Below are 26,962 nucleotides of genomic sequence, written 5' to 3' on the forward strand. Positions count from 1 at the left end.
GAGACCTGGTCCAGGAGGGCAGCACTGGGCCCACCGTGACAAGGGGCAGGCTAGGGTGGTGCTGGGCCCCCCGTGACAAGGGGCAGCCCTGGTCTCACCATGACAAGGGGCAGTCTGGGGCAGCGCTGGGCCCCCCGTGACAAGGCGCAGGCACCAGGGCCGCATCGCAGCTGCTGTTCTCACCTTTCCAGGCACAGAGGAAGGAGTGCAGGGTCAGGGCCCAGTGAGGCAGCAGAGGAAGCCCCAGGACGCCCACTGTCCCCAGGAGGACACAGGTGGCTGCTGTGGGATGTTGGGGGTTGTGGGGACAGAGCCGAGGCCCACACTCTGGGCCCAGACCTCCACAGGGGGGCACAAGGCCAGCAATCCTGGGCTGGGTCCAGGTAGCCCTGCCCTGTGCTGCCACCAGCTCTGGCTTCCCAGGGAAGGGAAGTCTTCCGAAGTGAAGCTGACAGATTTTTCACAGGGGAGAGTGGAGGTGTGCGGCCCTAGGAGGTCACCTGGTTCACAGTCGGGGGCACCCAGCCAAGGCCCAGGGTCAGCCCTGGGATAGGGACAGCAGTAGAGTGATGATGAGGATGACTCTGCCACCACAGCCCAGGGCTCGGGGCCACAGCTATGCCAGCCCGCTGAGAGCTGCCTGAGCCAAGGGCCCATGTATCCCTTAGCCGTGCGCCTCAGTGCCAGCCCTGCAGGAAAGCCGGCCGTGTGAGACACAGGAGCAAGGACACCTCCCGCCAGGCATCTGCCCCATGGGGCCAGGGACACGGAGCTTCCCCATGGCCTCTCCCTGCCCCCCCAGCAGGGGACAGCTGGAGTCCAGTCTCAGCAAACTGAATTCTGAGACATGACCCGAAGAATAGCTTCTCCACAACATCCACCCGGACTTTCCCGTCACGGAGACCCCTATAGACACAGCAGACACACGGTTACAGCAAATCAACTTTTATCTCCACCAAAAAGACCCATTCCACTGGAGGGGCCTGTGAGCCAGATGGACTTGCCGTCCAGCCCTCCAAGCCCGCTGTGGGGCGGCCAGGAGGATCCCTGAGTCCAGCTTGTAAACACCAGAGCCAGCCCTGGAGCCTCGGGCCTGTGGGGTCACAGCAGCCCCTGCAGACCCTTGGGTTGGGGACATCTGAGGCTTCACGAGCCTGGGCAGAGCTGCACCCTGGGCTGTCCACTCGGTCACCACAGTACCAGGGACCACCTCGAAGCCCACTGTGGTCGGCCCAGAGACCTGCTCAGGCTTCAGTAATCGTGAGTCATGATTCATGTTTTCTGGAGGACGCAGGCAGAGGCTCCAGTGGCCCGGCCCACCCCGCCCCACACAAAGACGGCGGCTCTCCCTCGGCCTCACGGTGTCCTGATGAAAGCAGAGACGAGGGGAGCCCAGAGCCAGTTCGGAGCCCGGGCCACTCAGCGGTTGCCGGCACCACGCGGGCCTTTGGAAAATGCCACAGACCCAGTAAGGCGCCTCCGCCCACCCGAAGTCCCTCCGCCAGCAGCCGTCCCCTAGGCAGGGCTCCAGATAGGCAGAGGGTGGGCTTCGGTGTTGAACACGTAGGCATCCAGGCTGAGCAGGTTTGGGTCGTCAGAGAAGAGCAAGAACAGATACTTGAGAGTCTCCCCCAGGAAGAAGCTCTCCATCTTGTCCCTGGGCTCGGGCTTCTGAGGATCCTGGACGTTGTTGATGGAAGAATAGCCGCCCGAGGGGACCTGTGCAACAGCCAGGGCCTCGTCACCAGACAGGGGGCACCCTGCACCCCCCTCAGCCTCATCACCAAAGCGCCCTCCACCTCATGGTGCACGCAGCCCCCAGCGCAGGCTCGGGGTGGAGGGTGCCTCGATGGTGGCCACCCCCGGGCGAGCTGTGGTTCCACCAGAGCCCACCTGGAGATGCCAACAACCCTCAAGCGACCGCAACAGACACCGCCTCCCCCAGAACCTGCGCTCAGGGCCTCACAGCTGCCTCACAGGGCACAGGACACAGGGCAGACGGTGGGAGCTGAGGCAGCAGGGGCCTCAGACCAAGGTGACAGCAGAGCCAGGAGGTGACTCAGCCTCATCTGGCTCCAATGTGGAGGGCATGACCTGAAACGGGGCCTGGCCCACAGTGGGGATGGCGCTCCAGTCATGGGTGCGTGCCTCCGAAATTGGGGGGGATGCTGGGCCCACAGGAGGGATCCTCCCCAGATAGGTCCTGAGAGATGACAATGAGGGGTGCCCGGCCCCTGAGTACTCTGGGTCCCGCACACCATGAAGCTCAGTGGGGATGGGGATGCCGGGGCCCCCAAGCTGCAGTGTGGCCACCCTGAGGCTGCAGCAAGCCCACCCCTCCCTGACCCAGGTGACAGCCACTACCAAGGGTGGGGCCAGCCTGAGCCCCACGGCCCAGCTGCGTCTGTGGCCCGGTGGCCATGACCACAGGGGGCGAGGACAGACACTCACCCGCGTGAACCGGCTGAAGCTCTGCAGAATCTCCCAGCCCCAGTCCTGGTACTTGCGGTCCCCTGTGACGCGGTACAGGTAGAAGAGGCTCTCCACGGTCTCTGGCCGCAGCAGGTTGTGCCTGTCTGCCGGCTGTGGGCAGAGCAGAGCTCAGGGCGAGGCCAGCCCTGCTAGCACCCTCCTCCTGACGGACCCCGACCCAGGCCCAGGCCCACCTTGACCTCCACGTCCCGACGGCCCGGCTGGGGATAAAGGTTGAAGTGCACGATCTCGGGACTCAGCCCCGTCTCCATCTGCCGGTTCATCTGATAACAAGTCTCCATGAGCTCCCGGGCCAGCTCCATGTGGCTGGCAGGCAGGCCGTGGTAGACACCCAGAGCCAGCGTCCCTGGCAGGAAGCACACCAGGTGGTCCTGGAATCAGAGGGTCTCTTCAGCCCCAGATCCCAGGCCCGGCCCTCAGCCTGCAGCTGCACGGGCAGCCAACGTGGGGGCCCAGCGCTGCCTCGGCCCCGGTACCCTGGGAGGGGAGGCCATGCGAGGGCACTTGACATGAACAGTGGAGCCGCCTGGGCCAGGCCCTCCAACCTGGTTCCCACACACCACCCAAGGACCTGCTGCACACCGGGCACGGGGAGGGCTGGGGGAGGGAGCTGCTCTGGGGAAGCCCTGCCCACCCCGGGTGCCACACAAGGTCTCGTTGCCCTGTTGCCAAGACAGGCCTGGCCAGGCAGCCATGGTTTACTTAGGGCCTCCACGTAGGCACCATGGCCAGGATTTCGTTGTTCTTTTTGACATCACGACTCAGGCACCTCGGAAGCCAAGGTAAAAGGGGCAGCGGCCGGAAGGCCCCACGGACACACTCACCATCTTGGCACTGAAGCGGCCGTGGGCAAGTTCCCCCACGAAGGTGAGCTTACTGGGCTCAGAGCGCCGCAGCAGGTGTGTCCTGACCCCCTCGATGGCTTCCACGTAGTCCTCCAGCAACCTGTGGACGTCAGCAGTCACCTCACTCTACCAGGATGGTGCACGGGTCCTGGGTGGCACCAGGGACAGGCACATGCTGGGCCCACACAAGCACAGCAGGCCTGGCCCTTGCCGGACAGAAGGTGCCACCCTGCATAGCCCATGGCCCTCAGTGACGATGCCCCCCTCACCCCCCCAGAGGCCACGGTGAGAAGTAAATGAATACACTCCCCACAGAAATGCCTGGGCCAGGCCTGGCACGGCTGCGGTTTCCTGACCCACAGTGGGACGGGGGGGACAGCAGGAGCAGGGGCAGCAGGAGTGGGGGGCCGCGGGAGCTGGGGGCAGTGGGCCGGGCCTCACTGTGTCTCCTGCTTCCCGCCCTGGATCCACTGCTTCAGCAGGTACTCATAGTAGCTGTCGGCCCTGGCGCCCAGCGTGAACACGCCCAGGTGGGTGAAGAGGCCGCTGTGGGTATTGATGAACATGGGCACTAGCCCGTCCTTCTTCCCAGACAGGCCGTGGATGTGCTGCGTCACCTTCTCCACGGCCTCCTGCGGCAGAAAGGGGGACAGTGGGTTTACTGCCCGGGGAGAGCTGCAGGGTGAGCCACAGAGGGGCTCTGTGAGCTATGCCTCCCCTCGCCCCAGCACCGACTGACTCCCAGCAGAGAGCTCTGTGCCCGGCCCACAGCTGTCCTCGCCCACATGGCTCCTGGTGGCCACACCACACAGCCACACAGCCACCAGTGCAACACACCTGAATGTCACTGCTCCCGACGGGCGGTCGCCACAGAGCTGACCCGTCTTCAGGATGGCTCTCATCCCTTACTCGAAGGGACAGCATCTGACAACCACAGGCACTGTCCTCACGGGAGCCTGCCAGAGCTGGCCGTCAGCCACAGCTCTGGAGGGACAGCAAGTGTGCCTGCCTTCTGAGCCCAGTGTTGCTCCTGATGATGTGAAACACCCAGCTCCACGCCCTCCTGGGGAGCTCCCACTCATCCTCCAAGTCACAGCCACCCTCAGCTCCTCAGGGCTCACGCACCAGCCGTCCTGGCCCACAGTGGGGCACAGGGTACTGGGACGTTAGGGCACGCCCAGCAAGGGCTCTCCGGATCTCTACCCAACGCAGACACCCAAACCCACGCCAAGCGCCTTCGAGGCCTGGCTGCTTATCCCTGTGTACCTACAGCAACCAGAGGCCCTGGTGACGTGGGGGTGCCCATGGGCGCCTGGGGCCATTTTCTGAGCTGCAGTGGAAACGCCTTCTAAACGTCTGCATGGGAGCCTCACGTGGATGGTGTGGGCTGCACTTCTCACCACAAGTGGTCACAGTTGCTCTAAAGAGGGATGTGTTCAGCTCATGAAGAAGAACAGGGATTCGAACGTAAGGCCAAATGCATGAGCAACAATAAACAGACCAGCTGTGCTTCATGAAAATGATCATCTGTTATCTATTAAAATACACTATTAACAAAGTAAAAAGAGGCCGGGGACAGTGGCTCACACCTGTAATCCCACCACTTTGGGAGGCCAGAGTGATAAGATTGCTTGAACCCAGGAGTTTGAGACCAGCCTGGGCAACATGGCAAAATGCTGTCTCTTCAAAAGAGAGACAGGTTTTCTAAACAACATTTTAACTAGCCTGGTGTAGCTGCGAGCTCCTGCAGTCCCAACTACTCAGGAGGCTGCTGCACTCCAGCCTGGGCAACGGAGACCTTGTCTCTCAAAAATAGAAAACAAAAATCAAAGTAAAAACAAAACCAACAGATGAAAGAAAATATTTGCAAATCCCACTTCTGATATGGAGTAACTATACAGAATGAAGAACTCCTACAATTCAACAAGACAAACTACCTAATTAAAAAAACAGGAAGTGGGCCAAGTGCGGTGGCTCACGCCTGTAATTCCAGCACTTTGGGAGGGTGAGGTGGGTGGATCACCTGAGGTCAGGAGTTCGAGACCAAACTGGCCAATACAGTGAAACCCTGTCTCTACTAAAAATACAAAAATTAGCTGGACGTGGTGGCGTGCGCCTATAATCCCAGCTACTTGGGAGGCTGAGGCAGGAGAATCACTTGAACCCTGAAAAGGCTGCAGTAAGCCAAGATCGTGCCACTGCACTCCAGCCCAGGCAACAGAGATAGATTCTGTCTCAAAACAAAAAAACAAAAAACAGGCCGGGCGCGGTGGCTCAAGCCTGTAATCCCAGCACTTTGGGAGGCCGAGACGGGCGGATCACTAGGTCAGGAGATCGAGACCATCCTGGCTAACACAGTGAAACCCCGTCTCGACTAAAAAATAAAAAAACTAGCCGGGCGAGGTGGCGGGCGCCTGTAGTCCCAGCTACTCGGGAGGCTGAGGCAGGAGAATGGCGTGAACCCGGGAGGCGGAGCTTGCAGTGAGCTGAGATCCGGCCACTGCACTCCAGCCTGGGCGACAGAGTGAGACTCGGTCTCAAAAAAAAAAAAAAAAGCAAAAAAACAAAACACCAGGCAGTGAACCGATGAATTATGTTGAGTTTAAAAAAAAAAAGAGGCCAGGTGCAGTGGCTCACGCCTGTAATCCCAGCACTTTGGGAGGCCAATGGGTGGATCACCTGAGGTCAGAGGTCAGTTCCAGACCATCCTGGCCAACATGGCGAAACCCCATCTCTACTAAAAGTACAAAAAAACAGCCAGGTGTGGTGGCGGGTGTAGTCCCAGTTACTCGGGAGGCTAAGGCGAGAGAATCGCTCGAACCTGGGAGGTGGAGGTTGCAGTGAACCGAGATCACGCCACGGCACTCCAGACTGAGTGACACAGCAAGGTTCCGTCTCAAAAAAAAAAAAGGGCAAACGACTTGAACAGGCATTTCTCCAAAAAGATGCACAAATGGCCAATAAGCACATGAACTAATCCCCAGCCCCGTTCGTCACTTGGGAAAAATGCACATCAAAACCACCATGTGAGGGCCACGGGGATGGCCACTGCCCACAAAACAGAAAGCAGCGAGTGCTGGCAAGGGTGTGGAGACTGAGCCCTGGGCACTGCTGGTGGGAATGTGACATGGTTTTGCCACTGTGAAAACAGTATGGTGGGGCCTCAATAATTAAACAATGAGTTACCACGTGATCCAGCAATTCCATTTCTACTACTCAAAAGAACCAAAGCAGAGCCTCAGGCAGGTGTGTGCACCCGCGCTTCCAACAGCCAAAATGGCATAGCCCTGGTGTCCACTGGCGGAGGGAGGAGTAAACAAAAGTGGCGTGGCCACGCAGCGGATATTCAGCCTTAAAAAGGAATTTCTGAAACGTCTTCGCGTATGAAGCTTAAAGACGCTGAGTGAGAAGGGCCAAATCAGGCGGGTGCGGTGGCTCACGCCTGTCATCCCAGCACTGTGGGAGGCCGAGGCGGGTGGATCATGAGGTCAGAAGTTCGAGACCAGCCTGGCCAACATGGTGAAATCCTGTCTCTACTAAAAACACAAAAATTAGCTGGGCGTGAGGGCACACACCTATAATCCCAGCTACTTGGGAGGCTGAGGCAGGAGAATCATTTGCTGAGATTGCACCATTGCACTCCAGTCTGGGTGACAGAATCAAACTCCATCTCAAAAAAAGAAAAAAAAAAAGGACAAATCGTGAGTGATTCTACTCACACGAGGAACTCCACACAGTGAGGTCCAAGGATAAAAAGCTGAATAGTGTTTTCCAGGGACTGGGGAGGGATATGAGGTGTCACTGTGTGATGGGGAAGGGGAGCTTCAGTTTTAAGATGAAAAGGGTTCTGAAGATGAAGGTGATGGCCACACAACAGCATGAATGTGTGTAACGCCATCGACCTGCACGCCTGCAACAGCGTGAATGTGTGTAACGCCACTGACCTGTATGCCTGCAACAGCGTGAATGTAACACCACCGAACTGCACGCCTGCAACAGCGTGAATGTAACACCACCGAACTGCACGCCTGCAACAGCGTGAACGTGTGTAACGCCACGGACCTGTATGCCTGCAACAGCGTGAATGTAACACCACCGACCTGCATGCCTGCAATAGTGTGAATGTGTGTAACGCCACCGACCTGCATGCCTGCAACAGCGTGAATGTAACAACACTGACCTGCACGCCTGCAACAGCGTGAATGTGTGTAACGCCACCAACCTGCACGCCTGCAACAGCGTGAATGTGTGTAACGCCACTGACCTGCACGCCTGCAACAGCGTGAATGTAACGCCAACCTGTATGCCTGCAACAGCGTGAATGTAACGCCACCGACCTGCACACCTGCAAGAGCGTGAATGTGTGTAACGCCACCGACCTGCACGCCTGCAACAGCGTGAATGTGTGTAACGTCACCGACCTGTATGCCTGCAAGAGCGTGAATGTAACACCACCGACCTGCATGCCTGCAACGGTGTGAATGTGTGTAACGCCACTGACCTGTATGCCTGCAAGAGCGTGAATGTACCACCGACCTGTGTGCTTGCAACAGCATGAATGTGTGTAATGCCACCAACCTGCACGCCTGCAACAGCGTGAATGTAACGCCACCGATCTGTACGCCTGCAATAGCATGAATGTGTGTAACGTCACCGACCTGCACACCTGCAAGAGCGTGAATGTGTAACGCCACCGACCTGCACGTCTGCAAGAGCATGAATGTGTGTAACGCCACCGAACTGCACGCCTGCAACAGCGTGAATGTGTGTAACACCACCAACCTGCATGCCTGCAACAGCGTGAATGTGTGTAACGCCACCGACCTGCACGCCTGCAACAGTGTGAATGTGTGTAACGCCACCGACCTGCACGCCTGCAACAGCGTGAATGTGTGTAACGTCACCGACCTGTATGCCTGCAAGAGCGTGAATGTAACACCACCGACCTGCAGGCCTGCAACAGTGTGAATGTGTGTAACGCCACTGACCTGTATGCCTGCAAGAGCGTGAATGTACCACCGACCTGTGTGCTTGCAACAGCATGAATGTGTGTAATGCCACCAATCTGCACGCCTGCAACAGCGTGAATGTAATGCCACCGATCTGTACGCCTGCAATAGCATAAATGTGTGTAACGTCACCGACCTGCACACCTGCAAGAGCGTGAATGTGTAACGCCACCGAACTGCACGTCTGCAAGAGCATGAATGTGTGTAACGCCACCGACCTGCACGCCTGCAACAGTGTGAATGTGTGTAACACCACCGACCTGCACGCCTGCAACAGTGTGAATGTGTGTAACGCCACCGACCTGCACGCCTGCAACAGTGTGAATGTGTGTAATGCCACCGACCTGCACGCCTGCAACAGCGTGAATGTGTGTAACGTCACCGACCTGCACGCCTGCAAGAGCGTGAATGTGTAACGCCACTGACCTGCACGCCTGCAACAGTGTCAATGTGTGTAACGCCACCGACCTGCATGCCGGCAACAGCGTGAATGTAACACCACCGACCTGCATGCCTGGAAATGGTTAAGGTGGTGCGTTTTCTGTGTTTTATCACAATAAAAAACCTGAAAACATACACACACACACACACACACACACACACACACACACACACACACACATACACAGCACCTGCTGTGATGAGCAAAAGGTGGCTCCAAGGGAGCCACGTCCAGCCGGAAAGCCCGCCCCCTTACCTGAAACTTCTTAGCCCCTGTGAGGCGGGAGAGCTCCCGGAACTCCAGCTGAATGCTGGTCACCTCGGCCACCGTGCTGTCGGAGGTCCACCGTGGCGGGTGCGCAACTCCAGTGCCGATGTTCACATCCGAGTAAGGAATCTTGGATGGTGTCCTGAAGGCAGGCATTAGCCGATTTCCAAAATCCTCCTGGCATATGAGCAGAGCAGAGCAGAGAACCAACGTTTCAGGTCACCCAGAGGCTTCATCTACACGTCATGACTCTCGCCCCCTTGGCCCCAGTGGTGATGCTGAAGGCTCTCTGGGGCCGACACAGCAGCAAAGGAAACGGGCACCACTGCACTGAGTGAATGTCTCTACAAGGTCAGTGGTGATCAAAGTGGCTGCATCAGCTCACGAATATGGGCTCAGAAACAGACTCAAAGAGGAAATAGGAAAACAGTCACATCCCCACAAGTCCACGAAAGGGGTAACTCCTTGAATGCGCGTCCACTGTCTCCTTGCAGGACACCCCGAGACACTTACAGCTTTCCTCAGGAAGAGGCTGTCCCCAGACAGGTGGTAGGCACTCAGGAGCCCCCCCAGGATGCGGATCGTGCTCTCAAACAGGTTGACGTCCACGTCCTTTTCAAAGTGTAACTTCTTCGACACCCACTTCCTGGCTTCCTCAAATTCTATAACAAAACAGTAAAGGATGCAGAGACAAATGGATGGGTCCAACGTTTTCCTATGATCTGTCCATCTTCAATCTTCAAAATGCGTTTGGCTGGGCATGGTGGCTCACGCCTGTAATCCCAGCACTTTGGGAGGCTCAGGCAAGTGCAGAGCTTGAGCCCAGGAGTTCGAGACCAGCCTGGGCAACGTGGCAAAACCCCATCTCTACTAAAAACACAAAAATTAGCTGAGTGTGGTGGTGTGTGCCTGTGGTCCCAACTACTGGGGAGGGTGAGGCAGGAGAATCGCTTGAACCTGGGAGGCGAAGACTGCAGTGAACTGAGATCGTGCCACTGCACTCCAGCCTGGGCCACGTCGCAAGACTGTCTCCAAATAACTCACGTTTGAAACCAGGAGGCGAACGTTGCAATGAGCCGAGATTGCGTCATTGCACTCCAGCCCAGGTAACAGTGTGAAACTCCATCTCAAAAACAAAAGCAAAAACAAAAAAATAAAAAACAAACCCACGTTCTGGGGCATTATCGTTCCCCTGCTGCAGGGCTTCAACATCACCTCCCGTCTCAAGGGGGTAAATCTTGAAGTCTCCAACATTTGTGAATAAAACAGAGTCAGCAGTGCAGTCACTGTGACCACAAATGGGTCACAATCAAAGGCCATGATACAAAAAAATCACACAAGCAATTTACTGGTGGTCTTCAACCTATTCAAAAAATTAGGTAAATGTTTAAAATATCGCTTAAATAACTGAAGACGCATACTCCCAATTCAAAATGGATATGCTGGTCTACGAAGGACACTGCTGAGATCTGGACCCAGCAGGGCCCACAGTCACTCATCCCCACCACCCCCTGCTCCAAGAGCAGCACAGCCTGGAAGTGCCCCTTGGACGTCCCCCAAAGAGGCCACGCTCAACTCCTGCAGAGGTCTGGGGACAGCTGCCCTGTGTGTGCCCTGGGTGGCTGGAGAAGAACAGGAACTGACCATAGTCAGCACGTCCACTCCTGCACCCAGAGGAAGGGAAAACCCATGGTCAGATGCAAACCACAGCGCTCACTCCACGTGCAACCCACACTCTGCCTCAGCACACGAGGCCCAGAGGGTTCAGCCCCTCCCCAGAAAGCACCAGGTACCTTTCCTCAGACCCAAGATCCACATGGTGTCCAGTGCGTCGATCAGCGTGAGCCCAAGGCCAAACCACTCGCTGAAGGACCTGGACACAGGCTTCAGCTCGTCGTGGCCCCACGCAAACTTGCGGTATCCTTTCCATGCGTGCAGGAAGACGTCAATCACGCCCTTTTGGCGATAGTTTGGATGCGCTAGTAGGAGAGAGAGCACAGGCCGTGGCGGGCCTCGGCACAGATGGACACCCTCAGGCAGAGCGCTGCTGTGACCCCCATTGGGCAAAGATGACCGTGAGTTTGGGATGACGGGAAGAGCGGTGGTGGGCACAGCAAAGGGCAGGGCCACAGAGGCTGCAGCAGCCCCCAGGGAGAACACAGTCTGCCAAGGGCCTGAGGCCTCCGGAGGCTACACAGGATGGCACCTGGCACCCGACCACCAGCCTGGGGCCTGCGCACCTCCGCCTGGCGCCTGGGCAGGCACGCCCTCCTTGGGCCTCGGCGGCCTCTGGCCAAAGGGACAAGACTGGCTGCCCTAAGGGCGCTGGGACAGCAGAGTGGAGCCTGTGGAGCAGCGGGTGAGCGTGGTGCCAACTCAGAATGTGAAACGCTGATGGGTGCAGACCTTGACACAAACACCCTCGACTCACATACTCATTCTGCCCTATGGGCTTCAGATGCTCCACAAGACTCACACTGCAGACTCACTAGAGTCGCCTTGGTCACTCTTTTTTTAATGCTATTTTTTTGGTCGGGCACGGTGGCTCACGCCTGTAATCCCGATACTCTGGGAGGCCAAGGTGGGCGGATCACCTGAGGTCAGGAGTTTGAGACCAGTCTGGCTAATATGGTGAAACCTCATCTCTACTAAAAATACAAAAATTAGCTGGGCGTGGTGGCAGGTGCCTGTAATCCCAGCTACTCGGGAGGCTGAGGCACGAGAATCACTTGAACCTAGGAGGTGGAGGTTACAGTGAGGTGACAGAGCAAAACTCTGTCTCAAATATATATATATACTTTTTTTTTGTAGAGATGGGGCCTCACTATGTTGTCCAGGTTGGTCTTGAACTCCTGGACTCAAGCAATCCTCCTACCTCAGCCTCCCAAAGTGCTGGGATTACAAGCGTGAGCCACCACGCCCAGCCAACATTGACTAATCTGTGGATTGACACGTGTGTAATGGCACCATACCACACGTCCTCTCAGGAAAGGTTCTGAGGCCTCCTCGTGCTCATGGCTTGGCTCTGCCTCTGCACTCATTAATGCCGCAGAGATTGCTACACATCCCTCACAGGCCTGGGGCTAGGAGTCCCGGCTCTGGGCTCCCTCCCCACCTCAGAGACACCTGGGGGCATGATGAGAGCAGGGTTCCAGACTCAGCGATCTGCCATGAGTCCCACAGACAAGCAAACGACTCTGGCGGTGGCGGCCTCAGCCCTGGTTTTCCATTTGGAGAATGGGAGGGGGACCGGTGTACCGTGTCAGAGGGCGTCATGTGCGGGCAGCAAGCCACCCAGGTGCCGAGGTGAGAGACCGAGGGCATGCGCTGTTCTGGTCTAACAACATATATAAAGTAAGAACAGTTCTACTAGATATAGATCACAGATATGATTATATATGAATACCATTAATCATTAGTTTCTAGCAATTACTCTTTACTCCGATATTATAATAATCCTCGCTCTACAACTATAACCTAGGAAAAGCCAGGTCATACAGACATAGGAGCTGAGGGGACATAGTGAGAAGTGACCAGAAGACAGGAGTGTGAGCCCTCTGTGATGCCTGGGCAGCGCCACCAGAGGGCTCCTTGGTCTAGCGGTAGCGTCAGTGCCAAGGAAAAGTACCCACTACTTAGCAAACCGGGAAAGGGAGTCCCCGTTTCCTGGGGAAGTTCAGGGAAGACTCTACTCCTCCACCTCTTGTGGAGGGCTTGACATCAGTCAGGCCCGTCCGCAGTTACCCGGAGGCCTGACCATCTCCCTGAGATGCTGTGCTTCAGCGGTCACGCTGCTAGTCCGCCTTCGTGTTCCATCCTGTACACCTGGCTCTGCCTTCTAGATAGCAGTAGCAAATTAGCGAAAGTACTAAAAACCTCTGATGTGAAGAAATAATGGCGTAGGCTGTGTCCTCTCTCTCTGTCTCTTCGCCTCGGCTGCCAAACAGGGAAGGGCCCCCTGTCCAGTGGACACGTGACTCGTGTGACCTTGTCAATCACTGGAGATGACTCACACCTTACCCTGCCCCCTTTGCCTTGTATCCAATATGTATCAGCGCAGCCTGGCATTTGGGGCCACTACCGGTCTCTGCATCTTGGTGGTAGTAGTCCCCCGGGCCCAGCTGTCTTTTCTTTCATCTCTGTCTTGTGTCTTTATTCCTACAATCCCTTGTCTCCGCACATGGGGGGAAAAACCCACCGACCCTGTGGGGCTGGACCCTACAGTCATGAGGCTGAAAGAGGCCGGCATGCACTGAGCTTGGCCGAAGGCCCGCACCTGGGAGGCTCCCAACAAATGGTGCTCAGAATAAAGCGGCCCGCAGAGCGGCCTGGGACTGGCCAGGCCGAGACCAGGGATGCAGCATGGGCAGCAGTCTCCAGGGATCCCGTGGGGCAGCCTGGCCCAGACACAAATCTCCCACACACACCTTCTTCTGCAGCCACATGCTCAGGGACAGTAAGCCAAGAGCCACATGGTGTCACCAAGGTTGCAGAGCCAGTGAGGACTCAGCAGGGGGATGCTGAAGGGCAAGGTGCACACCAGGGCTGGGGGCACCCACCACGGCTGAGACGAAGCCTGCACCCATCAGCCACCAGCCCCCTAGCGCCTGGGGAGGAAGGGGTGCAGGCGTGGCCTCACCTGGTGTGCCCTGTGTCCTGGCCGGTGGCAGGGGAGGCTTGGTGGGCACTTCTGCTTTTCTTGAAGGGAGCTCGGTGCCCTGCTCAGGCTCGATCACCGCTCCCCTCCAGCTTTGGGGGAGAAGGAAGGGCGTCAGCTGCCGTCAAACACGTGTGGCTCTGTGTTTCCCATCCCCACGCTCCACACCCACAGCCAAGGCAGGGCCCTGCACCCATCACGGCCCCATCTTCCTGCGGTGCAGGCTGCTGAGTGGCAGGAAACACACAGTTCAGTCCCGAGCTCCTGTGCCTGAGAGTCAAGACCACAGCACTGCTCCAAGGTCAAAGCTGGCCGAGGTCAGAGACCAGAGCTTGGAGAATCATGAGAAATACCTCTGCAGAGGCCAGAGGCAGGGGGTCTCTACGGTGGAGGTCCAGAGAATCTGTCATCCAAACAGGGGCACTAATGACAGTGAGGTGGACCCAGGATGCCAGGATGGCCACACAGACGGGGGCTGTCCCTACACACGAGACGCATGGCCACTCAAACTCCCCATCCAGAGTTCCGTCCGATGGCCATCAGGAACAGTTACGAGGTTGTGTAGAGGGCTTTCCGCACAACCTCCTAGCTGTGGCTGGGCCTGAGCGTTCTCGTGGGGCCCTGTGGTGAATCTGTCCCATGCTCAGCGAAAGGCCTCTTACATCCACGGATGGCTTACATGCTGGGAGTACCAATGTGGCACTTTTGACAGGCTGAGGTCAAATGCTCTTTTGCTCTGGAAGTAAGGTCTCCTTGCATTCATGCCAATGCTAACTCGAGTGCAGTGGCCCTCAAATTCTCCTCTTGGCAGTGAGGACCACTCACATGCACACATCCACGCCTCTCACCATGCGCCTGAGTTCAGGGCCTCTGGGCCCGTTTCTTCAGAACCCATCTCTCATGGCTGACGGCGCTTGTCTCAGGCCACTCCTGCACAGCAGCCCTCACTGGCCCTGGCTCTGTCCACAAAGCAGAGCTCAGGTCTGGCCCACACTTTGTGGGGGAGACAGGACGCCTGCGGGGAGCCCTGCCTTCCGCCTCAATTACATCAACTCTGTTTCTAAGAGCGTAACATGGAGCCAGAAACGAGGCTGAGATGCCCCAGCACCGAACAAAGCTTCACTGGGATCCACAACCTGGACCTGACCAACCGGGCAGAGGACAGCACCCTGGGAGCCTGGGCACCGGGCAACTCCCTCTCGCTCTGCTCTCTGCTCGACCAGATGGGGCTCGGGAAAGGAGGTGGCCCGGGCAGCCAGTGTCCACCTCTGACCCTGGCTCCCCATCCCCACCCACCCGTGCACCCTTCACACCACACAAAATGTTCTGAGACATTATTGCATACCATGAGGACATTATCGGGGACCTAATTTAGCTCTGACCTCCAGTTTTAAAACTTCGATTCTGTAATCTAAGGTTGATGAAGACAGATGATAGAGCATACATTGTCAGTTTCAAAGGAAAATAGATCTCAGACACAATGTGTTTTTGTACTCTTGTTTTTTGGAATAGAAAGCCCTGAGCTGCGGTGTGCAGCCTGCCCTGCGCTCTGTACCTGATAACCGTCCTCTGCGGATCTCCTTCCGGGCGGGGGTCCACAGGGACGTCTTCCCTTTTCATGGCCTCCTCCTGGGTCCCGTCCTGCAGGTCTTGGCTGGGGGGTCTAATCTGCAGGTGAGGTGGTCCCCGCTGGACGTGTCTTTGTGACTTCTGTAGAGAAATCAGTCACCCAGGAAATTATGGGGCGCCTGCGAGCTGCCCTTCTTTCCCTCTACGGGACGCCCTCAGGTGCAGCCCACACCTCACTGACTGAGCTTCCACCTCACCTCAGACTAAATTACTTTCGTTTTTCAACACGACAGGCAGCTTCAGAAGACAGCTCCTTAGGAGCCTGGGGACACTGCCAGCTGGCTAAACGGCCCCAGGCAAAGCGCTTCAGCCCCTCCCGCGGTGGGAATATTTCTAAACTCTCACAGGTCCTAAAGGCTTCATAAGAAAGGGTTGCAGCAAACACCAGCTCCAGCAATAGCTCTGGGTCCCCAGGCCTCCCGCACAGTCATCGCAACGTGAGTAAGGCGCCCACATCCTCACTACAAAGCACAAAGCTTCCCATGACATATGGAGCTGGGTTCCCCTTGCCAGGCGCCCCCCTGCTGTGTGATGCGGGTCTTCTGGCCACCCCCACCGCCCCGTTCCTTGTTTCCACACCTGCAGGCACAGAGCCCCATCCTCTGCTTCCTTCCCCATGTGAACAGGAGCGTGGGAAAGCTGCAGACTGTGTCACGGACCGAGGCTTAGTTCCTCCTGAGTCTAGAGGCAAATTCATTCTCTCCTATGGCCTCAGTTTTCTGTGGTATTGCCAAACCTTGATTTTCATTATTATAGAGACAGGGTCTCCTTACGTTGCCCAGGCTGGTCTCAAACTCCTGGCCTCACGAATTCCTCCTGCCTTGGCTTCCCAAAGTGCTGGGATGACAGGTTGGAGACACCACACCCGGCCCAAACCATAATTTTGTACTTCTTTACTGATGGATGTTTAGATTGTTCCACTTTTTTTTTTTTTTTTTTTAAAGGAAAGAATGACTACTTATGGCTGGGCATGGTGGCTCACACCTGTAATCCCAGCACTTTGAGAGGCTGAGGCAGGTGGTTCACCTGAGGTCAGGAGTTCAAGACCAACCTGGCCAACATGGTGAAACACCATCTCTACTCAAAGTACAAAAAATTAGCCAGGCATGGTGGCGCATGCCTGTAATCCCAGAGTCTTGCTTTGTCACCCAGGCCAGAGTGCAATGGTGCAATCTTGGCTCACTGCAACCTCCACCTCCTAGGTTCAAGCAACTCTCCTGCCTCAGCCTCCCCAGTAGCTGGGATTACAGGCACGTGTCACCACACCTGGCTAATTTTTGTATTTTTAGTAGAAACGGGATTTCACCATGTTTGCCAGGCTGGTCTCGAACTCCTGATCTCAGGTAATCCACCCACCTCAGCCTCCCAAACTGCTGGGATTACAGGCATGAGCGATTGTGCCCAGCCTGTTTTTGTTTGTTTGTTTTTTGAGACAGAGTTTTGCTCCTGTTGCCCAGGCTAGAGTGCAGTGGTACGATCTTGGCTCACTGCAACCTCTGCCTCCCAGGTTCAAGCAATTCTCCTGCCTCAGCCTCCCAAGTAGCTGGGATTACAGGCACCCGCCACCATGCCAGGCTAATCTTTTGTATTGTTAGTAGAGCCAGGATTTCACCATGTTGGCCAGGCTCGTTTTGAACTCCTGGTCTCAAACAATCCACCCATCTTGGCCTCCCAAAGTGTAGGGATTACAGGCGTGAGCCACCACGCCTGGCCCCAGCCTTTTTTTTTTTTTTTTTTTTTTTTTGCCTGCCTCGGCCTCTCAAAGTGCTGGGATGACAGATGTGAGCCACTAGTTCCACTGTGTGTTTGTCTAGTCTCTTCCCCACCAGGTCGAGCAATCACTGTCCTCTTCATCTCCCTGCTATTGAGTCCACAGTGGAAGGTCGGAAGAAACTATTAGAATTACATCACTAAGATCATCTAGTCTTAAATCACCATTACGAGGGTCAGGCGCGGTGGCTCACACCTGTAATCCTAGCACTTTGGGAGGCCGAGGCAGGAGGATCACTTGCGAGGCAGGAGGATCACTTGAGCCCAGGAGTTCCAGACCAGCCTAGGTAACAAAGTGAGACCTCACCTCTACAAAAAATCAAAAAGTTAGCGAGGTGTGGTGGCACATCCCTGTAATCCCAGCTACTTGGGAGGCTGAGGCAGGAGAATCACTTGAACCTGAGATACAGAGGTTGAAGTGAGCCAAGACTGTGCCACTGCACTCCAGCCTGGGCAACAGAGTGAGATTCTGTCTTTAAAAAAAAAAAAAAAATCGGCCGGGCGCGGTGGCTCAAGCCTGTAATCCCAGCACTTTGGGAGGCCGAGACAGGCGGATCACGAGGTCAGGAGATCGAGACCATCCTGGCTAACATGGTGAAACCCCGTCTCTACTAAAAAATAAAAAAAACTAGCCGGGCGAGGTGGCAGGCGCCTATAGTCCCAGCTACTCGGGAGGCTGAGGCAGGAGAATGGCGTAAACCTGGGAGGCGGAGCTTGCAGTGAGCTGAGATCCGGCCACTGCACTCCAGCCTGGGCGACAGAGCGAGACTCCGTCTCAAAAAAAAAAAAAAAAAAAAAAAATCACTATGGGTTCAATGATCACAGTTTTATGATCTTGTAGGGACGTTCATCTGAGTTTTAGTTTTATTCCCAAATTTTCAATAGAGGTTTGAATTTTGATAGGGAGTCAATGGATTTACAGATTAATTTAGGGAGAACTTAAATCTTTTATTTATTTATTTATTTTGAAACAGAGTCTTGCTCTGTCGCCCAGGCTGGAGTGCAGTGGTGTGATCTTGGCTCACTGCAACCTCCGCCTGCTGGGTTCATGCCATTCTCCTGCTTCAGCCTCCCGAGTAGCTGGGACTACAGGCGCCTGCTACCACGCCCGGCTAATTCTGTTTTTGTGTTTTTAGTAGAGACGGGGTTTTCACCGTGTTAGCCAGGATGATCTCAATCTCCTGACCCCGTGATCCTCCCGCCTCTGCCTCCCAAAGTGCTGGGATTACAGGCGTGAGCCACCACGCCCGGCCACTTAAATCTTTATAGCACAAAAATAAAATGTCTAATTATTTAGATCTTTTTAAATACCTTGAGTGTTATACTTTTATTCATACTGACCTTATGTATTTTAATATCAGGATTATTCCTGTGAACTTGGTGGCATTCTTTTCTTCTTATTGTGATGGAGATCTCTTTCCTTTTTTTTTTTTTTTTTGTCGAGACAGAGTCTCACTATCACCCAGGCTGGAATGCAGTGGCGCAATCTCAGCTTGCTGCAACTTCAGCCTCCCAGGTTCAGGCGATTCTCTTGCCTCAGCCTCCTGAATAGCTGGGATTATAGTCACACACCACCACGCCTGGCTAATTTTTGTATTTTTAGTAGAGACAGGGTTTCACCATGTTGGCCAGGCTGAGGTCTCAAACTCTTCACCTCAAACCTCAAGTGATCCGCCTGCCTCGGCCTCCCAAAGTGCTGGAACTACAGGCATGAGCCACTGCATCCTGCTGAGATCTCTTTTCAATAATATTTTCTAATTGATTACTGCTACTATATAGCAAAGTTCTCTAAAACTAATTTCTAAGTCTGATGAAGTCATAAGAAGCATACTTGGTAAAGGATGAAATATTCTAACTCACAACAGTCATACAAATAATAAAGGAAAATATGAAATTCCTAAGAGTCATCAAAGGATAAGGACAGCTTCCGGGATGCGAGCACATACGGCCGCTCATCACCTCTCCCGTCCTGTAAGTGTCCCTGCTTCTAGGTGAGACACACAAACGTCTATGAAAAGCAGGCACCAGTTTTTGACTGTCGCATTGGAAACATTACCAACACGAGAATGCCCAGTGCTGCCAGGGTACCACTGACTGCTACTCTCAGCACCATAGCAGGGGAAGCAAATTCGGAAATAGTGTGTCATGATACACATCATAGGACTTCAAAATATTCACAACCTTTAACTCTTAATAGTTTATGTACTATGGATGTAATGGGGACGTTTACAAATGAAGAAAGAATCAACAGATATATGACTTAGAAATGATAGTTTATCCAAGCAATGGAGAAGAGGTATAAAAATCTGCATGAAAGGGAACATTCTCATGTGCATTAAAAAAAAAATAGGGACCAATCCAGCCCCTAACCCTCAATTACGTATACATGTGTGTATTCAAAGACCAATCCAGACCCTAACCCTCAATTATGTATACATGTGTTTATCCAAATAAAATTATTATATTATTTTTTTTTGAGACAGGGTCTCCCTGTCATCCAGGCTGGATCATAGCCCACTGTAGCCTCAACCTCCCTGGCTTAAGCGATCCTCCCTCCTCAGCCTCCCAGGTAGCTGGGACTATAGGCATGCACCATCATGCCTGGCTAATTTTTTTTTTTTTTTTTTTTTTGGTAGAGATGGGGGTCTCATCATGTTGCCCAGGCTGGGCATAAGCAATCTGCCTGCCTTGGCCTCTGAAAGTGCTGGGATTACAGATGAGAGCCACCACACCTGGTCAAATAAATTGAAAGACATATACCAAGTATTTCAAGAGTTGGACTGGAAACAGGGGTAATGTATGGCTGTGTTTTCCCCTTTATACCTTCTCAATGTTCCCATTTTCTCTCCTAAGTCCCTGTAACATTTGAAATCAGCCAGGTGTGGTGTCTCATGCCTATGATCCCAGTACTTTGGGAGACTGAGGCAGGAGGATCACTTGAGCTCAGGAGTTGGAGACCAGTCTGGGCATCATAGTGAGACCTCATCTCTATTAAAATATAATTTTAAAACTTAAAAAAAAATTGAAATCAATCAAAGTAAAATGTTAACAGAAAGGGATCTGGCCTAAACATAGTCTCATCCCTAACCAGGTCTAGATAAGTGCCAGGGTCTGAACAGGAGAAGCGGTGCAAGTGGTCCCTGGAAGGCAGGATGTCTCCAAGTCGACACTTGAGAAAGACACAGAATATTCACCACCCACCACCCCAGCTGCTCCTGGACACTAGGTACTGGCTTATGGGTCACTTGTGAGGGGCGGAAACACATCTTTCAATGGAAAAAATGCCACAGTCTGCTCTCAGGCAGTTATGATACTACATATGCAAAGGAGAGGAAGGACCTAAGAAGGAAAGGAAGCACCTGTCGGCTTTCAAGTCAGGAAATTCAATTTGTAGACAAAGACCTTGGTCAAAGGCGGAAACCCTCACACCGAAGAATGTGAAGCAGTGGCCCCATGACCAATCAAGAATAGGAGTCTCCCACCAGGCACGGCACCTTCTCGGGGCCAATTCCCACCCTACACCCTCTGCCCCGCTAGACCACCGTTGGAGAAGCGGCTCAGAGGCAGGAATGCTGCCTTTGAAAGGAGAATGTGGCCTTGCTTCCTTCTGCTTTTTGGTACTGTCCATCCCCTCTCTATTGAGCTTATAGCAATTTTAAAAGGACACATTTTCTTGTTAAAGAAATCAAAGGGCCGGGCATGGTGGCTCATGTCTGTAATCCCAGCACTCTGGGAGACTGAGGCGGGAAGATCATGAGGTCAGGAGTTCGAGACCAGTCTGGCCAACATAGTGAAACACCGTCTCTACTAAAAATACAAAACTTAACCGGGCGTGGTGGCGGGCGCCTGTAATCCCAGCTACTTGGGAGGCTGAGGCAGGAGAATCGCTTGAACCCGAGAGGCGGAGGTTGCAGTGAGCAGAGATCAAACCACTGCACTCCAAGCCTAGGCGACAGAGTGAGACTCCGTCTCAAAAAAAAAAAAAAAAAAAGACCAGAAGTGGTGGTTCACACCTGTAATCCCAGCACTTTGGGAGGCAGAGGTGAGCAGATCATGAGGTCAGGAGATTGAGACTATCCTGGCTAAACACAGTGAAACCCCATCTCTACTAAAAATACAAAAATTAACCAGGCATCATGGCACACGCCTGTAGTCCCAGCTACTCAGTACGCTGAGGCAGGAGAATCACTTGAACCCGGGAGGCAGAGGTTGCAGTGAGCCGAGATTGTGCCACCGTGCGTCAGCCTGGGCAACAGAGCCAGACTCTGCCTCAAAAAAAGAAAAAACGTCAAAACACCCCCACGGCAGTCTGAGGGCGACCCAAGCTCATGGGGGCCAATGCCACTCTTGCTGGGATCCTTAGCCAGTGGGCAGCAGCCTGCCTCCATCTCCCAGCCCAGGAGCTGTTCCTCAGCAGGTTACCACTCCCAAGGCTGCTGTTAGAAAGCGCTGTGTGTCCCTATCACAGCCCTGAAGGGAAGTGAAACCTCCACCTGGTGAGGAGGACTCTGGTCACAGGTGAAGGTCCCCAGGCACTCCCACACCTCCTAGACACAATCACAGATGTACCAACAACAGTAACTAACACCCTAAGGGCCTTCCGAGCAGCCACACCAGGGTCAGCACCACCCGGGTGTTCTCAACGGCGTTGAGGATTTGGCTGTTCTTCCTGAACCAAACATTCACTGACAGGACATTTTTCTGGTTCTCCGGCTGCCTCCTGACCCATCCCCAGTCTCCACTGCCCCTGCCCTCCTCCCTGACCCCAATCTTCTCAGCCTGGTGACACCCAGACTAGGCCTGGCCCCTTCTTACCACCTTTCCAGACGACACAAACCACCTGTACCTAGGGACTCCTAAAACCTGTCTCCCCTGGCAGACTCTGATCCTGGCACCACCTGCCCACCAAGGTCTCCATGGTGCGTCCCAGGCATCTCACAGTGGGCAGATCCAAAATGGATCAGTGTCCCCAAGCCAGAGCCTGTGCAGCCTTTGCTGGCCCCTCCACCTGGAGACCTGCCCTCTTTCTCCCAAGGCCACTCCTGCGGAGCCCTCCTTCCACCCTCGGCTTTTCCCACGGCCAGGCAGCTCTCCTGGCCTCCTGCCCTCCACTGTGTCTCCACCCAGCAGCCAGAGCAGTTTCACAGTAAACACCTCAGACATCCAGTCCCCGCCAAAATCTTCCCGCACACATCAATGGAACACTCCAGTGCTGCCTCCAGGATCTGCAGGACCAAGGCTGGTCTGAGCCAATCTCTGCTCCCTCTCCCAGCCCTGAGAATTTCACCTTCCCGCATATGCCAAGGTCCTCCTTGCCTCAGGCAGTTTCACTCAGGCTCAAGTCTGCCTCTCCCCACCTTGCCTGGTGCCAGCAGCTTCTCAGCCCTCAGATCTTGCCCTCAGTGCCACGGCCTCCCTTAAGCACTCAGGACCAGCCACTGTTCTTCACCAGTGCCCTGCTCTTTTCCACACAGGATGTACACCATGTGCCACCTGCCTCTGCCCATCTGTTCCTGGTTTCTCACCAGCCTTGCCTACCAGCTGTGGCTTCTCGAGAGGAAACAGATCTGTCTTATTCGACACTGCACAGTCAGAAGTAAAATGGGAACTGGCCATGGCTGGTCTTCAAGAAGAATGAAGCAAAGACTATGCCTCTCTTTCCCCAAGTATTATCCGACCAGTCCAGAACGAGAGAGAGGTAAACACATGGTAACAAATGGTAAAGAAAAATAATTATTTTCCATCTTCAATGGTTTAAAATGCCTCTGGATTGAACCCCAGTTATAACTCCACACCATTTGCTCAAAGTACCTGCGATGAAATCTCTGGGAAGTCCTCAGGGTCGGTGTCTGCCTTCTGAGGAGCTGGTAAGACGGGTGGATTTGCTGGTTTCAACCCAGCAATTTCTGGCCTCATCTTCTGCTCTTCCTCTAGCCTGAAAGCCAGAGCTGAATAAGAGAAGCTATTTTATTTCAAATATGCCACAAGGCGTACAAGAGATTTAAACTGCTTCATAAAAACGCTTGGCAGGTGCTATCCATTACAAATCAACATTATAAGACCCGATAGTGACTGAAATTAATTCAACAATAGCCCAAGGGAATGAAATCTTTTTCAAAACACTTGGCAGTTTGTGTCCTTATCCATAACACAGAACCTCTAATCTTTTGCCTTCCTATTTTCCATTCAGGGACATCCAGCGTGTGGCAGATGGGCAGGAGTCCTTTAGCTTTGCTCCCCAGAGAAGCATCTTAGACCGACTGACAAGAGATTCTCTACGTCCTCACCAGAACTCTGCCTGGTCTTTTCCAAATACACGCTAAGGAGTGTTACGAAAGTAGTGTGGTTATTTAGGTTGAGAGTTCAAGCCCACCAGCTGACTTACTCTATGAGGGAGGCTGGACATATCACTAGTTACACCAGATGCCTAGAAAGCAGTCAGACAGCATCAAATTAACGTCTGTGTTCCAGACAGGTGGTTAAATACAGCTCTACCTTTCTCTTTATCTTGATTTCTTGCCAATTCATTGCCATATATGCCTCCTGGAGCTGTTTAAGGTAGAATGCAAGAGTGCTTCTGCCCAACCAAATCTCAACACAGATACCATTTTCAAGTACACGTATTTCTGATACCTTTCCAATGGTCAGCCAAGTTGATGTAGAAGAGCAGTCCACAGAAAATCAGAAAGGCAAGGAGGAAGAGAATCATATTCCGCTGCAATCTTGACAGTTGCTTCCATTTCTAAGGGAGGTACAGAGAATGACATTTCTTACTGAATATATCATATGGAAAGTCTCAACTGTCACAAATTGTGACGACAATAAGGAATGCAGGAAGATCCAGTGTTCAGCTCTATTTTCTTTCTTTCTTTCTTTTTTTTTTGAGACGGAGTCTGGCTCTGTCGCCCAGGCTGGAGTGCAGTGGCCAGATCTCAGCTCACTGCAAGCTCCGCCTCCCGGGTTTACGTCATTCTCCTGCCTCAGCCTCCAGAGTAGCTGGGACTACAGGCGCCCGCCACCTCGCCCGGCTAGTTTTTTGTATTTTTAGTAGAGACGGGGTTTCACCGTGTTAGCCAGGATGGTCTCGATCTCCTGACCTCGTGATCCGCCCGTCTCGGCCTCCCAAAGTGCTGGGATTACAGGCTTGAGCCACCGCGCCAGGCCCTTTTTTTTTTTTTTGAGACAGGGTCTCATTCTGTCACACCTAGGCTGGAGTGTAGTGGGTGGAACGCGGCATGAGCCACCGTGCCCAGCCAGCTCTATTTTGAATGGGGAAAAGTTCCCCTCAGCAGGGAGTAGGAACATTGCTGGGACTATATACTACAGATGTCATTAATACAGTAGTGTAGATGACATGTGAATAAGAAAAAAGTAGAAGGCCGGGCGCGGTGGCTCAAGCCTGTAATCCCAGCACTTTGGGAGGCCGAGACGGGCGGATCACGAGGTCAGGAGATCGAGACCATCCTGGCTAACACGGTGAAACCCCGTCTCTACTAAAAAAATACAAAAAACTAGCCGGGCGAGGTGGCGGGCGCCTGTAGTCCCAGCTACTCGGGAGGCTGAGGCAGGAGAATGGCGTGAACCCGGGAGGCGGAGCTTGCAGTGAGCTGAGATCTGGCCACTGCACTCCAGCCTGGGTGACAGAGTGAGACTCCGTCTCAAAAAAAAAAAAAAAAAAAGTAGAAACATTTCCGTCATATTTCATCAGCAGTGGAAAAAGACTCCCGCGATTCCCACAGATGTAACCCAGGCACCGCCCAGGCGATGCATGGGTCCGGATGCGGTTATCAATGCCCTTCGTCCTGAGACCACCACGAACACACCAGGAGCCAATCAAGAGGGGCTCATTTCTCACAGTACTGAGGGGAGCATACACCACGGGGAACCTCCGGTTTCTGCTCCAAGAGGGGCAGGCGCCTGGGCCAGGACCTTGCAGAAAAGCGAACGAAGCCTTGAAAACCTGCTGGGGCTCCAAGCCCTCCTCCCACCACCGCCCCGCAGAATTCGGGCCGCTGAGACCGCTGCAGCCCCGACCCGGAACGCACATTTGCCCCTTTTTGCAGGGAAGGGGTGGAGAGGGCGGCGCCAGGGGAGTCGAGTCCGCCCGCCCAGGCCCAGCTAGGAGGCGCAGGCTGGGAGGGCGGCAGGCACAGCGGCCCCGGGCCCCGGCCAGCCCGGCGCGGACCTCACCCTCCAGCACGAGCGCCGCCGCCAACTCTTGCTGTTGTCATAGCTCTCGCCAAAGCTCAGCGTCACCGAGATGAAGTCCCGATGAGGTGGCGGCGGCGGCGGTGGGTACATGACTACGGTGGTGGCTACAGCCCAAGGGGCCCCGCCCACTGGCGGCGTCAGGAAGTCCGACTGAGAGGAACCGAGAGCTCCGCTTCTCCGGCCCTCGCAGGCAGCCATTGCACCGCCGTCAACAGCCCGTCCATCGCACGGATACACGACTGCGCATGCGCCACGTCTCTATGAGGCCTCTGCGCCTGCGCCTGTCTCCGCACGTTCCAGCGTACGGGACTGCGTTCTACGCGTTCTACGGCGGCTGCGTCAGAGAACGGCTGCGACTCCGTCCTGCCCTCAGGTTCATTGCGCTTGCGCCGCCACAGATGCGCTCGGAGCGTAGCTGTAGCAACAGGGCGGGCCTTGGTTCCTCTTGGGGCGTGGTCGCTGTCTGGGGCTCCCACGTGGTTCGCCTCACCGGTCTGGAGCTGGGCTTCTCTCGTCTCCTGTCGTCCGGCTGCACCGGCTTTGCCCACGCCCTCACGGGAGACGCAGATACCCGGGACCCGGGGAGGCGCCCGGGCGGCGCCGCCATGTTGGCAGGGAGTCCCCGCGGCGTGGGATTGGGGCTGGGAAGCTCTTGGGCGCCGTCCTGGGCTGGGGGCCACCCTGGCCGCGTGGTCACCGGCAAGAAGCCCAGGGCCTCACCCAGGCGCGGGGGCCGGGGGAAGGGCCGGACCCTCCCGAAGTCGCGGACCCTACCAGGCGGCACCCGGGCTGGGGTGGCCTCTACCGCGAGCTAAGCTGGCCGCGCCGCATCTCATCGTCCCCGGGGCCTGAGTGCTGCGCCTGGACCAGGGCCGAGCGAGGGGGCCAAGCGGCCGGCTGGACCCACAGTCCCCATGCCATAGGCGGGTCGGGGCTTTCAGACCCGGCTTCAGCCCTCGAACCCGGTAGCCTTGGAGGTCAGCTTGAGATGACTGCTCTTCCTGCGCGGGTTGTCCTCCCCAAAAAACGTCCAAAATGGCAAAGAGGCGTCCGTGGCCGCCCGAGGCCCTCCCTGCCTGGGTTCTCCCCTGCCGAACCTCACTCCCGGCCCTTCCCTCATTCTCTCCTGGCCAGGCTCCCCCTGCCCCTTGGGCGAGTCCGCTGCCTCCCACGGTCCTGACTGGGGCATTTCTGCGTGTCTGGAGGGCGCTCCCCGGCAGTGACGTCCTGCTTAGCACGTGGCTTGTCTAACTGTTACCCTGGCCTCCTGCCTTCCTAGGGGTCATCTTAAGCTTTCTGCTGGTCTCTTCCCCCCGTGACACTTGCCGTTACCCAAATGGAGTCGTTTATGTCACGCTTAACAAGAGGCCCTGAAGAAGCCCTCACAAAAACATTAGCAACGGAGCAAACTCTTTTAACCTTTGCTCTTTATAACCCTTGGTTTCAAGACAACTTATGGGAACTTCTCTTGTCTTTAAAAGATTCCCCTTGGGGCCAGGCACAGTGGCTTCTGTAATCCCAGGACTTTGGGAGGCCGAGGCAGGCGGATCACTTGAGGTCAGCAGTTCAAGACTAGCCTGGCCAACGTGGTGAGACCCCCGTCTCTACAAAAAATACACACAAAAAATTAGCCGGGTGT

At 54.9% G+C, this 26,962-nt stretch overlaps 2 protein-coding genes and 1 non-coding gene across 5 annotated transcripts; 1 reads left to right on the forward strand and 2 right to left on the reverse strand.

Moving 5' to 3' along the window:
- Positions 1 to 929: 929 nt before the first annotated feature.
- Positions 930 to 25,671, reverse strand: MAN1B1 (mannosidase alpha class 1B member 1). 3 transcript variants are annotated; one of them, XR_749014.2, is made up of 14 exons: positions 25,303 to 25,671; positions 23,746 to 23,854; positions 22,924 to 23,060; positions 15,269 to 15,423; positions 13,696 to 13,805; positions 10,850 to 11,035; positions 9,570 to 9,718; positions 9,045 to 9,233; positions 4,176 to 4,262; positions 3,780 to 3,970; positions 3,318 to 3,438; positions 2,667 to 2,839; positions 2,452 to 2,583; positions 930 to 1,719 (listed from the first exon to the last, which is right to left on the reverse strand). XR_749014.2 is itself a non-coding variant. In XM_010372670.2 (14 exons), exons 1-14 carry the CDS (start codon positions 25,519 to 25,521, stop codon positions 1,516 to 1,518), a joined length of 2,187 nt encoding a protein of 728 aa, XP_010370972.2. In that variant the 5' UTR covers positions 25,522 to 25,671; the 3' UTR covers positions 930 to 1,515. The 3 variants fall into 3 exon arrangements, 2 of the variants coding, with proteins under 2 accessions (XP_010370972.2, XP_010370974.2); XM_010372670.2 differs by having other exon boundaries at positions 2,667 to 2,864; XM_010372672.2 differs by lacking the exon at positions 4,176 to 4,262 and having other exon boundaries at positions 2,667 to 2,864.
- LOC115894079 lies at positions 17,173 to 17,258 on the reverse strand. The gene has a single exon (XR_004054128.1). It is a non-coding gene; the product is annotated as a small nucleolar RNA SNORD62 (small nucleolar RNA).
- On the forward strand, positions 25,548 to 26,882 carry LOC115893913. Its single transcript, XM_030919323.1, has one exon. It carries the CDS (start codon positions 25,569 to 25,571, stop codon positions 26,136 to 26,138), a length of 570 nt encoding a protein of 189 aa, XP_030775183.1. The 5' UTR covers positions 25,548 to 25,568; the 3' UTR covers positions 26,139 to 26,882.
- Positions 26,883 to 26,962: the final 80 nt, after the last annotated feature.

The sequence above is a fragment of the Rhinopithecus roxellana genome, chromosome 16 (genome assembly GCF_007565055.1).
Source record: "Rhinopithecus roxellana isolate Shanxi Qingling chromosome 16, ASM756505v1, whole genome shotgun sequence".
NCBI classification, from domain to species: domain Eukaryota; kingdom Metazoa; phylum Chordata; class Mammalia; order Primates; family Cercopithecidae; genus Rhinopithecus; species Rhinopithecus roxellana.